This window comes from Oncorhynchus clarkii, chromosome 23 (genome assembly GCF_045791955.1).
Source record: "Oncorhynchus clarkii lewisi isolate Uvic-CL-2024 chromosome 23, UVic_Ocla_1.0, whole genome shotgun sequence".
In the NCBI taxonomy this organism is placed as follows: domain Eukaryota; kingdom Metazoa; phylum Chordata; class Actinopteri; order Salmoniformes; family Salmonidae; genus Oncorhynchus; species Oncorhynchus clarkii.
Window position 1 is genome coordinate 9,200,675 of NC_092169.1, and position 13,295 is coordinate 9,213,969.

The 13,295-nt window shown below is 40.1% G+C and overlaps 1 protein-coding gene across 11 annotated transcripts in view; it reads right to left on the reverse strand.

Annotated features, from left to right (window-relative positions):
* Nucleotides 1-3,885, reverse strand: part of LOC139381611 (Golgi-specific brefeldin A-resistance guanine nucleotide exchange factor 1-like) — a 115,387-nt gene extending 111,502 nt beyond the window's left edge. For 8 of the 11 annotated variants that reach the window (XM_071125273.1, XM_071125270.1, XM_071125271.1 and 5 more), the window contains exon 1: nucleotides 3,614-3,885. In XM_071125273.1, coding sequence (XP_070981374.1) covers nucleotides 3,614-3,692 — 79 coding nt within the window. In that variant the 5' untranslated portion in view covers nucleotides 3,693-3,885. The remainder of the gene's footprint in view (nucleotides 1-3,613) is intronic. The other 3 variants (XM_071125272.1, XM_071125274.1, XM_071125269.1) reach the window with 3 other exon arrangements.
* Between the last annotated feature and the right edge of the window lie 9,410 nt (nucleotides 3,886-13,295).

The window sequence follows — 13,295 nt, forward strand, 5'->3', positions numbered from 1 at the left end:
TTCCAGTTTAGGCACAATTTAGATTTTGGCCACTAGGTGGCAGCAGTGTATGTGCAAAGTTTTAGACTGGTCCAATGAACCATTGTATTTCTGTTCAAAATGTTGTATCAAGACTGTCCACATGTGCCTAATTGATCTATTAATACATTTTAAGTTCATAACTGTGCACTTTCCTCAAAAAATAGCATGGTATTCTTTCACTGTAATAGCTACTGTAAATTGGACAGTGCAGTCAGATTAACAATAATTTAAGCTTTGTATAGTTTACAGCTATACTGTTATTTTATTGTTGCTCCTTAATTTTGTGTTATATTTCAATTTTATTTTCGTTAAACTGCATTGTTGGTTAAGAGCTTGTAAGTAAGCATTTCACTGTAAGGTTGTTTTATTTTCCGCATGTGATAAATAAAAATGTACAGTGGGGCAAAAAGGTATTTAGTCAGCCACCAATTGTGCAAGTTCTCCCACTTAAAAAGATGAGAGGCCTGTAATTTTCATCATAGGTACACTTCAACTATGACAGACAAAATGAGAAAAAAAATCCAGAAAAACACATATTTGATTTGTCTAGCGTATTTTGTTCCGTTGAAAGTCTACCAACAAATTTGCTGTTTCCATCAGGCCTGTTGTGACATTTTTTTATCCAACATGTACTTTACTCACAGAAAAAGGTTGCATGGAAACCTTGTTACAGTCTCTTTATTTCCCTAACCCCAATTCAACACAATTCCAATCACTGTCTTTTATGCATTTTAACAATACTTCATACTAGAGGTCGACTGATTAAATCGGAATGACCGATTAATTAGGGCCGATTTCAAGTTCTCATAACAATCGGGAAATCTGTATTTTTGGACGACTATTTTGCAGATTTTTTTTTTACAACTTTATTTAACGAGGCAAGTCAGTTAACACATTCTTATTTTCAATGACGGCCTAGGAACGGTGGGTTAACTGCCGTGTTCAGGGGCAGAATGACAGATTTTTACCTTGTCAGTGTACCTAACCATAAACATCAATGCCTTTCTTAAAATCAATACACAGAAGTATATATTTTTAAACCTGCATATTTAGCTAAAATAAAGGTTAGCAGGCAATATTAACCAGGTGAAATTGTGTCACTTCTCTTGCGTTCATTGCACGCAGAGTCAGGGTATATGCAACAGTTTGGGCCGCCTGGCTCATTGCAAACTAATTTGCCAGAATTTTACGTAATTATGACATGACATTGAAGTTTGTGCAATGTAACGGCAATATTTAGACTTAGGGATGTCATCCGTTAGATAAAATACGTAACGGTTCCGTATTTCACTGAAATAATAAATTTATGACTTCAAGCCTATCAACTCCCGAGATTAGGCTGGTGTAACCGATGTGAAATGACTAGCTAGTTAGCGCTAATAGCATTTCAAACATCACTCGCTCTGAGACTAGTTGTTCCCCTTGTTCTGCATGGGTAAAACTGCTTCGAGGGTGGCTGTTTTCGATGTGTTCCTGGTTCGAGGCCAGGTAGCGGCGAGGAGTGGGATGGAAGCTATACTGTTACACTGGCAATACTAAAGTGCCTATAAGAACATCCAATAGTCAAAGGTAAATGAAATACAAATCGTATAGAGAGAAATAGTCCTATAATTCCTATAATAAACTACAAACTAAAACTTCTTACCTGGGAATATTGAAGACTCATGTTAAAAGGAACCACCAGCTTTCATATGTTCTCATGTTCTGAGCAAGGAACTTAAACTTTAGCTTTCTTACATGGCACATATTGCACTTTTACTTTCTTCTCCAACACTTTGTTTTTGCATTATTTAAACCAAATTGAAGATGTTTCAATGTTTGAGGCTAAATCGATTTTATTGATGTATTAAGTTAAAATAAATGTTCATTCAGTATTGCTGTAATTGTCATTATTACAAATACATTTTAAAAAGTTGTCCAATTAGTTGGTATCTGCTTTTTTTGGTCCTCCAATAATCGGTATCGGTGTTGAAAAATCCTAATCGGTCGACCTCTACTTCTTACACATTTTCTGAAAGAGAACTGATTCTGTATACTGGTCGTTAGGGTGGGATTGGCATGGGTTGTGGGGGGGACCGTGGGTTGCTTTTGCCCATTTTTGGGGATTACCCCATGTCTTACTCATTAGTAGAAAGACGTTTGCTCCAAATCGGATGTTGGGTACAATATTTATTGAATATTATCTGAAATCCTATAACTTAAAATGGCCAATTTGAGTGCAATCAATTAGCTTCATTTCTGAGATAAAACTAAAATTAAACTAAATAAAAAGTTTCAGGAATACCAATCTTAACCATTTCAGTACAGAGGATTCCAGAACAATCTGAGACGGTGGGTGCCATGGCTTGCTGAAATGACATGGAACGACTCTAGTAGCCTTTCGGGATAATTCAACCAACTTCTACATTTGGGCTTTCCAAATGCTCTTTGTGACTGACCACCTGCCAAAGTGGCTGGTGAAACAGGGCTCTACAGTGCGACCATTTTACTCACATACACACCTAAATGTTTTGCTGTGCGACATGGAATTTGTATTTAGGAGCAACAGTGCACCTACAAAATTAAGGATTCTAGTTTTAATAGCTTAAAATGTTTCATTGTGTTGCTACATTTCTTTGTGTGCACCTACATTTTTTCAACTAAGGCGCATATGTGCTCTTTGTAAAAAAAAAAAAAAGTCAGCCATGTGAAATAGACAGTCTTACCCGCCAATGCCAAAATCCACCCGCATTTGGTGAGTGTTAATTTTCCACCCTGGTCCCATGAATTTAATGGGATTTGTGCCACAAATGCTAAAACGTCAACATGTGGAAACAATGCAAGGGCAGTTCATACTTAGTTGCCGTCATACCTTGTTCAAAGACTATTACAGGATAAGGAAACCAATGTGTCATTTAATAATTTAGGTTAACTATCCCTTTAACACATCTATGGCCCAATTGATAACCTAGCAGCAATATTGCAAGCTAGCTAAATTAGCTACTCAGCTAGTCAGGTACAGGCCTGGCATCTGATGATTAGCAAGGATAGTCCAGATAACTAGCTGGCTAAGTAATAAAGGCCTGCATGTTGGGATTATCACTTGATTTTCAACATGAACAGACAGCGGAATGTCAACCAAGAATATTCCTAATACTGCAGGTGAATTAAGTTAACACCAATCATGTGATGAATCATACAGGTTGGCAAAGTAGATAAAGTAACGTTCATTGGATTGACACCAATGACGTTACAATGTAGCTAGCTAGTTCAAGTAGCTAGCTATCTACATAAGACAGCTAACGTTAGCTACATAAGTGGCTTGCTGTATAATTCAATAGCTAGCGAACTGTCATGGCCAACGATTTAGCTAACATTAACTCGTTTTTCTTGGTGAGACAACGTTAGTTACTTAGCTACTTTATCACGCTAACGTAGTTAGGCTCAGTCATACATTTGACAGGTCGGCTAGCTAGTTATGCCCTAGTTTACATCGTTGACAACACATAGCGTCGGTGTGAAAATAGCCATTACTGGGTTTTTGAAGCATCAGCTAGCAAACTAACATTGCACACAACTTTTTGGATCAAACAGAACTGCGAGAATACCCTACCTGTTAGGAGTTCCAAGATGGAGTCCTGTGCAATTTCAATTGATAAGCTAACTGCCCAACAGTGATGACCAATAATCATTTACAAGACATAGGAAAACTACAATATTTTGACATTCCAGTACGTGAGACACATTCAAACCAAAAACTATTAATTCAAAAGGTAGTATGGTTCCTAATATACACAAATTAAACACATAAACAGGCCGACAATCTGTACTTAGTAAACACACTACGTGGAAAAGCTGGGTCTTCACAACCAAACTTGCTGCACTGCCACTGGAATGGTTTGACAGCTCTCTAGGCCAATCGGGTTTGACTGCTCGGTAAACCAATCAATCTCGATTAAATATAATTATTTTAGCAAAACAATATTGATTCACTTGAAGATATGGGAGTTTTTTTTTAACGTTTACCATAATTAGTTACATACATTTATGTTGATCCATAAGCTATTTTTTTTCAGCGAATCCCAGTCACAACAGAACTGAAATCGATTAATCAAAATGGGCAGGACTAACAGTAAGCAGCACGGTTGATTGAGTGTTCGCGATAACGAAAGCATGATGGTCAGCATCCATGGCATTGCAAAAGACTGCAGCACTGGTCAGTTTTTAACATCTTTGACTGCAGACTAGGCTACATCTCTGCAACCTGATGTAAACAACATTACAAGCTGTTCATTGTAGCTTATGTTTCCAGTACATGTTTGCTTCACCTGTTGATACACATGTATGAAGGTTTTCGTTGAATTTTGTTTCATACAAAATACCGGCCCTGTTTGTGGGCTGGTATGATGAAATCATCATAAAAAATATATATATATATTTCGGGAGCCAATGTTTCCTTATGCATTTATGGGTGTGTTATTCTTTAGCGTGTTATTCTTTAGCATTATAACCATTAAGGCACTGTTGTTGGAATAGTGATTTCCATAATGGCTGATGAATCAATAGATTTATTGACCTATTGACCTATTGAAGGTATATGGAGGGAAAACTGTATGTGAAATATCTAAATTAAAATGTAGCCAATATTGCAGCATAAACTTAAAAAAATAAAATTTAAAAAAGCATTTATGTTTCTACATGTCATGTAAAGATCTTGTGGGGTTTTCTATAACTTAGCAAAATTGAATGTACTGTAAATCAAAGCCCTTATCCCTCTGTGTGATATCAGTGGCCTATTTATTCAACATATAACCTGAAATTTGTATTGCTTTGTGTTTAAAACATGCAGCGGTACCTCCTTACATTCAAAGCCCTTTATTTGCCCATTTGCAAAGTGTTTGATCACCTGTGGGGTTTGTGATTAGAACATTTCATCTGCAAATAAAGGAACGTCATAGACACACCAACCCTACTGAGGCAATAACAAGACAGTAATCTTTATGGATGTCAGTCATACACCTGTACATACATGACATTTGTTGTATGCTCAACCAACAGGTTATATTTTGTACAAATTGTTGTGAACATCTGTCAAAATAGTACAAATTAACACCTGAAACCTAGATGATAATATTTAATCTACAAAACTAAAATTGTTCAACAGTTTGCACATTGAAAAATGTGTTAATTTATTCATCAAACAGCACAATCATTATTACATAATTATAGACGATGATGTGAAAAAAGTAGGCTTCTTCTCCACTACATGACACATCTGGATTTCTTTTGATTACACAGACTGGAATATGTTACGGGGTTCATCCAATGGCATTGAGGATTATACCACCTTAGTCACCGGCTTCATCAATAAGTGCATCGACGACGTCGTCCCCACAGTGACCGTACGTACAACCAGAAGCCATGGATTACAGGCAACATCCGCACCGAGCTAAAGGCTAGAGCTGTCACTTTCAAGGAGTGGGACACTAATCCAGACGCTTATAAGAAATCCCGCTATGTCTTCCGACAAACCATCAAACAAGCAAAGCGTCAATACAAGACTAAGATTGAATCCTACTACACCATCTCTGACGCTCGTCGAGGTAGAGCTTGTAAACTATTACGGACTACAAAGGGAAACCCAGCTGCGAGCTGCCCAGTGACGCAAGCCTACCAGACGAGCTAAATGCCTTTTATGCTCGCTTCGAGGCAAGCAACATTGAAGCATGCCAGCTGTTCTGGACAACTGTGTGATCACGCTCTCCGTAGCCGATGTGAGCAAGACCTTTTAACATTCACAAGGCCGTGTACTCAGAGCATGCGCGGACCAACTGGCAAGTGTCATCACTGACATTTTCAATCTCTCCCTGACCGAGTCTGTAATACCTGCATGTTTCAAGCAGACCAACATAGTCCCTATGCTCAAGAAAGCAAAGCTAACCTGCCTAAATGACTACCGCCCTGTAGCACTCACGTCAGTAGACATGAAGTACTTTGAAAGGCTGGACATGGCTCATATCATCACCAGCATCCCGGAAATCCTAGACCCACTCAATTTGCATACCGTCCCAACAGATCCACAGCTGACGCAATCTCAATCGCACTCCACACTGCCCTTTCCCACCTGGACAAAAGGAACACCTATGTGAGAATGTTTTTCATTGACTACAGCTCAGCGTTCAACACCATGGTGCCCACAAAGCTCATCACTAAGCTAAGGACCCTGGGACTAAACATCTCTCTCTAAACACCTCACTTCCTGATGGGCCGCCCCTAGGTGGTGAGGGTAGGTAACAACACATCTGCCATGCTGATCCTCAATACGGGGGCCCCTCAGGGGTGTGTGATTAGTCCCCTCCCTGTTCACCCACGACTGCGTGGCCAAGCTCGACTCCAACACCATCATTAAGTTTGCTGACGACACAACAATGGTAAGCCTGATCACCGACAATGATGAGACAGCCTGGAGGGAGGAGGTCAGAGACCTGGCAGTGTGGTGCCAGGACAATACTCTCCCTCCACGTGAGCAAGACAAAGGAGCTGATCGTGGACTACAGGAAAAGTAGGACCGAACATGCCCCCATTCAAATCAACGGGCTGTAGTTGGAGTTGATAGTTTTAAGTTCCTTGGTGTACACATCACCAACAAACTATCATGGTCTAAACACTCCAAGACAGTCGTGAAGAGGGCACGACAACACCTTTTCCACCTCAGGAGACTGAAAAGATTTATCATGGGTCCCCAGATCCTCAAAAAGTTCTACAGCTGCTCTATCAAGAGCATCCTGATCAGCTGCATCACCGCCTGGTATGGCAACTGCTCGGCATCCAACTGTAACGCGCTACAGAGGGTAGTGCGTAAGGTCCAGTACATCACTAGGGCCAACCTTCCTGCCATCCAGGACTTACAGAGTATAGTAAAAAATAAAGAAAAACCCTGGAATGAGAAAATAGCAAAAAGAAAAACCCTGGAATGAGTATGTCTCTAAACTTTTGACTGGTACTGTATATACTAGGCGGTGTCAGAGGAAGGCCCAAAATATTGTCCAAGTCATAGACTGATCTCTCTGCTACCGCACAGCAAGTGGTACCAGAGCACCAAGTCTAGGTCCAAAAGGCTCCTTAACAGCTTCTACCCTCAAGCCATAATACTGCTGAACAATTAATCAAATGGCCAACAGGACTAGTTACATTGACACCCCCCCCCCCCCCCCCCCCCTTCTTTGTTTTTACACAGCTGCTACTCGCTATTTATTATCTATGTATTATCTAGTCACTTTACCCCTACCTACATGTACAAATTACCTCGACTAACCTGTACCCACGTACATTGACTCAGTACCAGTACCCCTTGTATATAGCCTCGTTATTGTTATTTTATTGTGTTACTTTTTATTTCCTTTTTTACTTTAGCAAATATTTTATTAACTATTTCTTGACCTGCATTGTTGGTTAAGGGCTTGTAAGTAAGTATCTACATCTGTTGTATTCGGGCATGTGACAAATAAATGTTTAATTTGTTTTATTTGACTTCATCAAAACTGAAAATATTTACTCAAGATATCTGTGAAGTAATTATAATCTTTATTCATAGTTACCCTATTACAGACTGATAAAACTGATGCCAGATTTTGGAATCAGTTGGCGATGAAACCTTTAGGATGTTTTCCATTGTGGAGTTGGTTATAAGAATTCCTTTGATGTCCTATTTCTCAGGCAATTGAATCTAATTTGTTTATAAGTCTTAATTTCAAGGCACTGGTGTGCTTGTGGCGTCATTTGATGGAGTTCAGCATACAGTAACATAGTTTGCCAGGCAGTTGTAAGAAATTAGACAAAATCAGGTTTAAAGGCCTAGTGCATTCAAAAACGTGATATACCTGTCTTTTATAAATATTTCCACAATAGGTGGTTGGAATAATACTGTAAAATTGTGAAAATTATGATAATTCCCTTTTAATGTATGAGCTTTTTGAAAAGACTGCCTGAAATGTCAGACTGTTTTGGTGGGATAAAAGTTTTGGCCTGCCTGGTGACATCAACAGGCGGTAAATTGGTTAATAGACCAATAAGAAAGAGATCTCCAAACCTCTGCCAAATACAGCTAGTTTTCAGTTAGTGGCAGAATTTTTTGGGGTGCATGAGCTACAGAAGGCTAAATCGATCCTTAATGCAAGACTAGTAAAGGCCCACTGCACTACTTTTGTGAGAAGATTATTTTTCTAAATTCAGATTTTTCAGGGGGGGCTGCAGCACCCATACTTCCCGCGGCTATGATTAGGGCTGTAATAAGATAGATAGCTTAGGCTATTATCAAGGCATTTGTGGCTACAAGCTTTAGACACATTTGGATTTTTGATCATCTGGAAAAAATTTGCAAAAGGTCATCAACGTAAGGGAATTTGGTCTTGTTTAACCTAAATCCAATAACATAGTGACATGTTTTGTTGATTTCAAGTTGATTTCACGTTAGATGACAACTCAACCAAATGTAAATCAAAACTAGACGTTGAAATTACATCTATGCCCAGTGGGTTTCGGCAGTGGGTAAATCCTATATGATGAGATGCATTGATTCATGAATGTTGGCAAATTTACCTAAAATGATGAATATGTATAAGGTACATAGGCCTTCTATGTAGTTTTGAATGCCATTGGAAAAATGGTAAAGTACACAGGAATAATTGTTCAGTAGTGTGGGTAAAAAAAAAAGAACATATCGCAAGCTACAACTTAGATTTCAAATAGGCACATTCTTCTCTTGTCCTCTACCTTGCAACTCTTCCCTGGGTCCTTGGTGTACAAGATATGTGTTGTCTGTACATATACCTAGTAAAATAATGGTTAATAAACGACTCTAAAGGGGCCCCATAAAATGTGCTTTTGTATTTTCCGGAATTCTGTTTTCTCTGTTTTATTTTTCCTGGTTTTAGTTTTTTTAAGTGTTTTACTCTCAATATTAGAATGATTCATAGAGAACAATGAAAAATGGATGTTCTGAGTCCATGTCATGCTTAAATCACATCAAAAGAACAATTTTGAGTTCTGGAAAAAAAACGAAATAATTTATATTTAAGTGTAATTCCCCTTTAATTGTGCATTAAGCGAGAGAGGAATGTGTTGGTCTAGCGATGTTTTTGCTGTTAGGCTTACTGCTGCTCCTTACAAAAAAGTTATACAGTAATCCTGCAGGAATTCAAACCTTTGTGAAGGAATTGTGCAGTTGTCCTGCACGAATCCTGTAGGATTGACAAACTCCTGCAGGGAAAGTCCCTGATGCTCCAGCAGGACACCTGCAGAAGTTTGACAGAAATTATGAAAATACTCCACAAATATGACAATTTTCCTGCAAGATATGGCAATTCCTGTACGACCATGACAATTCCTGCAGGAAAACTGCAGAATTGTGGCCCGATGAATATCAAAATCCTGCAGGATATGGCAATTCCTGCATGACCAAGTACATTCCTGCAGAAATCAAATAAAAATCCTGCAGGATGGCTGGAAGACAGTTTAGATAGTTTAAAGTACTGCTAATATTAATTCTTAATTATTTTATTTTTTTCAGGTAATGAGTCAGAGAAACATGCTAAAACTATAACAAATATGAACATGTTATAGGGTAGCATAGTTATTTTTTTCTGTGTTGTGTTTGCAGAATCTTTTTTTCTGAGTAAGAATGTGGATTGTCCTACATGAAATGTTATTGGTGGACTATCTGCATAATTCCTTTAATTAAGAATTGACCTAGAGGAAAGTGGCCCCGAAAATCCTGCGTGAATTTTTTGTGCAGGATTCCAGTAGGAGTTGTTTTGGAAGGGCCAGTAAAAATGTCATGGCAGAGTGTGCAAAACAATGGTCACACATTTGGTACAAAGAATCATGAAAACTTTGCCAGGTAAGCCTACTTTGCAGTTAACATTTAATTGAGAAGGTTTTGGGTAAAGTCTTTCTGTTTACCCACAAGACGGTTATCATTAGCATCACTAACTGACTACATACAGAGTGATGGACAAATGTGTGCACCAAACAGACAGACGGGCAATACTGCTGGAAATAATTGGCAGATATTGTGTTACGTTTGACTTTTTTGGCAATAATGGCTAACCAGGAGTGGGATAAATGCAATGTGGCTTTGATTGGATATTAGCCGGGAGCTTTATGTTTATGACAGTTTGTGATGGAACACATTAAATAAATGCATTTTCATTCAGAATTGCTTGCCTAGCTACTCATAGGTGGGCTGCAAGCTACTGGTACTGTAGCTCGCTATCTACCTGTTGGAGGCCGTTTCGCAAGTGGGTGTCGTCTGCAACGTGATGTTTCTGCTCCCCAGTCCCCATCATGTATAAACCCATTTGGGTTAGCCTACGTTATTGTTATTCTGTTTAGCAACAGTGAGAGAGCATGGTTGTTGTTAAGCTGATCATCTTATTCGGCAACAAATATCCTGCATTTTGTATAAAATGCATTGGCAAACTTTAATATTTGCATCATCAATCAATGACTTAATCACAGACACATTAGGGAAAGCTGCCCATCTGGATTTTGTGTAATTAAATAAGAGTAGCTGATATGCCTATAATGCACAGGGGTACCAAATACTCTTAGTCCATTTTATCTCCCCTCCCTCTGGCACTCAGCGTCCTTATACACACTCCCACTGTGTGAAGGTTGACAACCAGGGCCAGCACCAGGCATAAGTGACATGAGCGGTCGTTTAGGGCCCCAGGCCGCTAAGGGGCCCCAACCCTCCAACAAAATAATAATATACTGAAAAAAATATATAAACACAACATGCAACAATTTCAACAATTTTATTGAGTTACAGTTCATATAAGGAAATCAGTCAATTGAAATAAATGTATTAGAACCTTAATCTATGGATTTCATATCATGGTACTGGGGTGCAGCCATGTGTTGGCCTGGGAGGGCATAGGCCCACCCACTTGGGAGCCAGGTCTAACCAATCAGAATGGGTTTTTCACCACAAAAGGGCTTTCTTAGAGACAGAAATACTCCTGTTTCATCAGCTGTCCGGGTGGCTGGTCTCAGACGATCCCACAGGTGAAGAAGACGGATGTGGAGGTCCTGAGCTGGCATGGTTACACCTGGTCTGCGGTTGTGAGGCCGGTTGGTCGTACTACCAAATTCTCTAAAACAACATTGTAGGAGGCTTATGGTAGAGAAATTAACATTAAATTCTCTGGCAATAGCTCTAGTGGAAATTCCTGCAGTCAGCATGTCAATTGCAAGCTCCCTCAACTTGAGACATCTGTGACATAGTGTTGTGTGACAAAACTGCACATTTTAGTGTGGCCTTTTGTCCCCTGTACAAGGTGCACCTGTGTAATGATCATGCCGTCATCAGGTGGATGAATTATCTTGGCAAAGGAGAAATGCTCACTCTCAGGGATGTAAACAAATGTGTGCACAAAACTTCAGAGAATTATTTCAGCTCATGAAACATGGGACCAACACTTTACATGTTGCGTTTATATTTTTGTTCAATTGATATATATAAACTCAGCAAAAAATAAATGTCTTCTCACTGTTAACTGCGTTTATTTTTAGCAAACTTAACAAGTGTAAATATTTGTATGATCATAACAAGATTCAACAACTGAGACATAAACTGAACAAGTTCCACAGACGTGTGACTAACAGAAATTGAATAATGTGTCCCTGAACAAAGGGGGTCAAAATCAAAGTAACAGTATCTGGTGTGGCCACCAGCTGCATTAAGTACTGCAGTGCATCTCCTCCTCATGGACTGCAACAGATTTTCCAGATCTTGCTGTGAGATGTTACCCCACTCTCCCACCAAAGCACCTGCAAATCCCCGGACATTTCTGGGGGGAATGGCCTTAGCCCTCAGCCTCCGATCCAACAGGTCCCAGATGTGCTCAATGGGATTGAGATCCGGGCTCTTCGCTGGCCATGGCAGAACACTGACATTCCTGTCTTGCAGGAAATCATGCACAGAACGAGCAGTATGGCTGGTGGCATTGTCATGCTCGAGGGACATGTCAGAATGAGCCTGCAGGAAGGGTACCACATGAGGGAGGAGGATGTCTTCCCTGTAACGCACAGCGTTGAGATTGCTTTCAATGACAACAAGCTCAGTCCGATGATACTGTAACACACCACCCTAGACCACGACGGACCCTCCACCTCCAAATTGATCCCGCTCCAGAGTACAGGCCTCACTCAGTGTAACGCTCATTCCTTCGACGATAACGCACATCCGACCATCACCCTGGTGAGACAAAACCGTGACTCGTCAGTGAAGAGCACTTTTTGCCAGTCCTGTCTGGTCCAGCGACGGTGGGTTTGTGCCCATAGGCAATGTTGTTTCCGTGGAAGTCTGGTGAGGACCTGCCTTACAACAGGCCTACAAGCCCTCAGTCCAGCCTCTCTCAGACAGTCTGAGCTCTGATGGACGGATTGTGCGTTCCTGGTGTAACTCGGGCAGTTGTTGTTGCCATCCTGTGCCTGACCCGCAGGTGTGATGTTCGGATGTACCGATCCTGTGCAGGTGTTGTTACATGTGGTCTGCCACTGCAAGGACGATCAGCTGTCCGTCCTGTCTCCCTGTAGCGCTGTCTTAGGCATCTCACAGTACAGACATTGCAATTTATTGCCCTGGCCACATCTGCAGTCCTCATGCCTCCTTGCAGCATGCCTAAGGCACATTCACGCAGATGAGCAGGGACCCTGGGCATCTTTCTTTTAGTGTTTTTTAGAGTCAATAGACACACCTCTTTAGTGTCCTAAGTTTTCATAACTGTGACCTTAATTGCCTACCATCTGTAAACTGTTAGTATCTTAACGACCGTTCCCCAATTGCATGTTCATTAATTGTTTATGGTTCACAAGAATGGGAAAGAGTGTTTGAACCCTTTACAATGAAGATCTGCAAAGTTATTTTGATTTTTACGAATTATCTTTGAAAGACAGGGTCCTGAAAAAGGGACGTTTCTTTTTTTGCTGAGTTTATATATATTTCTTTATTTTTTGGAACTCAGTCGGCGTCTCAACTTACTGTTAACAGAATAATAGAATACACAATGTGCAAGTTCAAAATTGGGTTGTGCATCAATAAGTTCTGTTATGTCAGTCACTGACAGTCACTGAATTAGCCATGTCAGATTGGTAAATTAGTCTAGCCAGCTATCCAAACTTGTGTTAATCATGGCCGAATACTGACCGGTCACGCAAGGCACATGCTGAGGGGCCCTAACCTCCAGGGGGCCCCCATTGATTTAGTTAGTCACTCTCCCTCAGATTTCCTT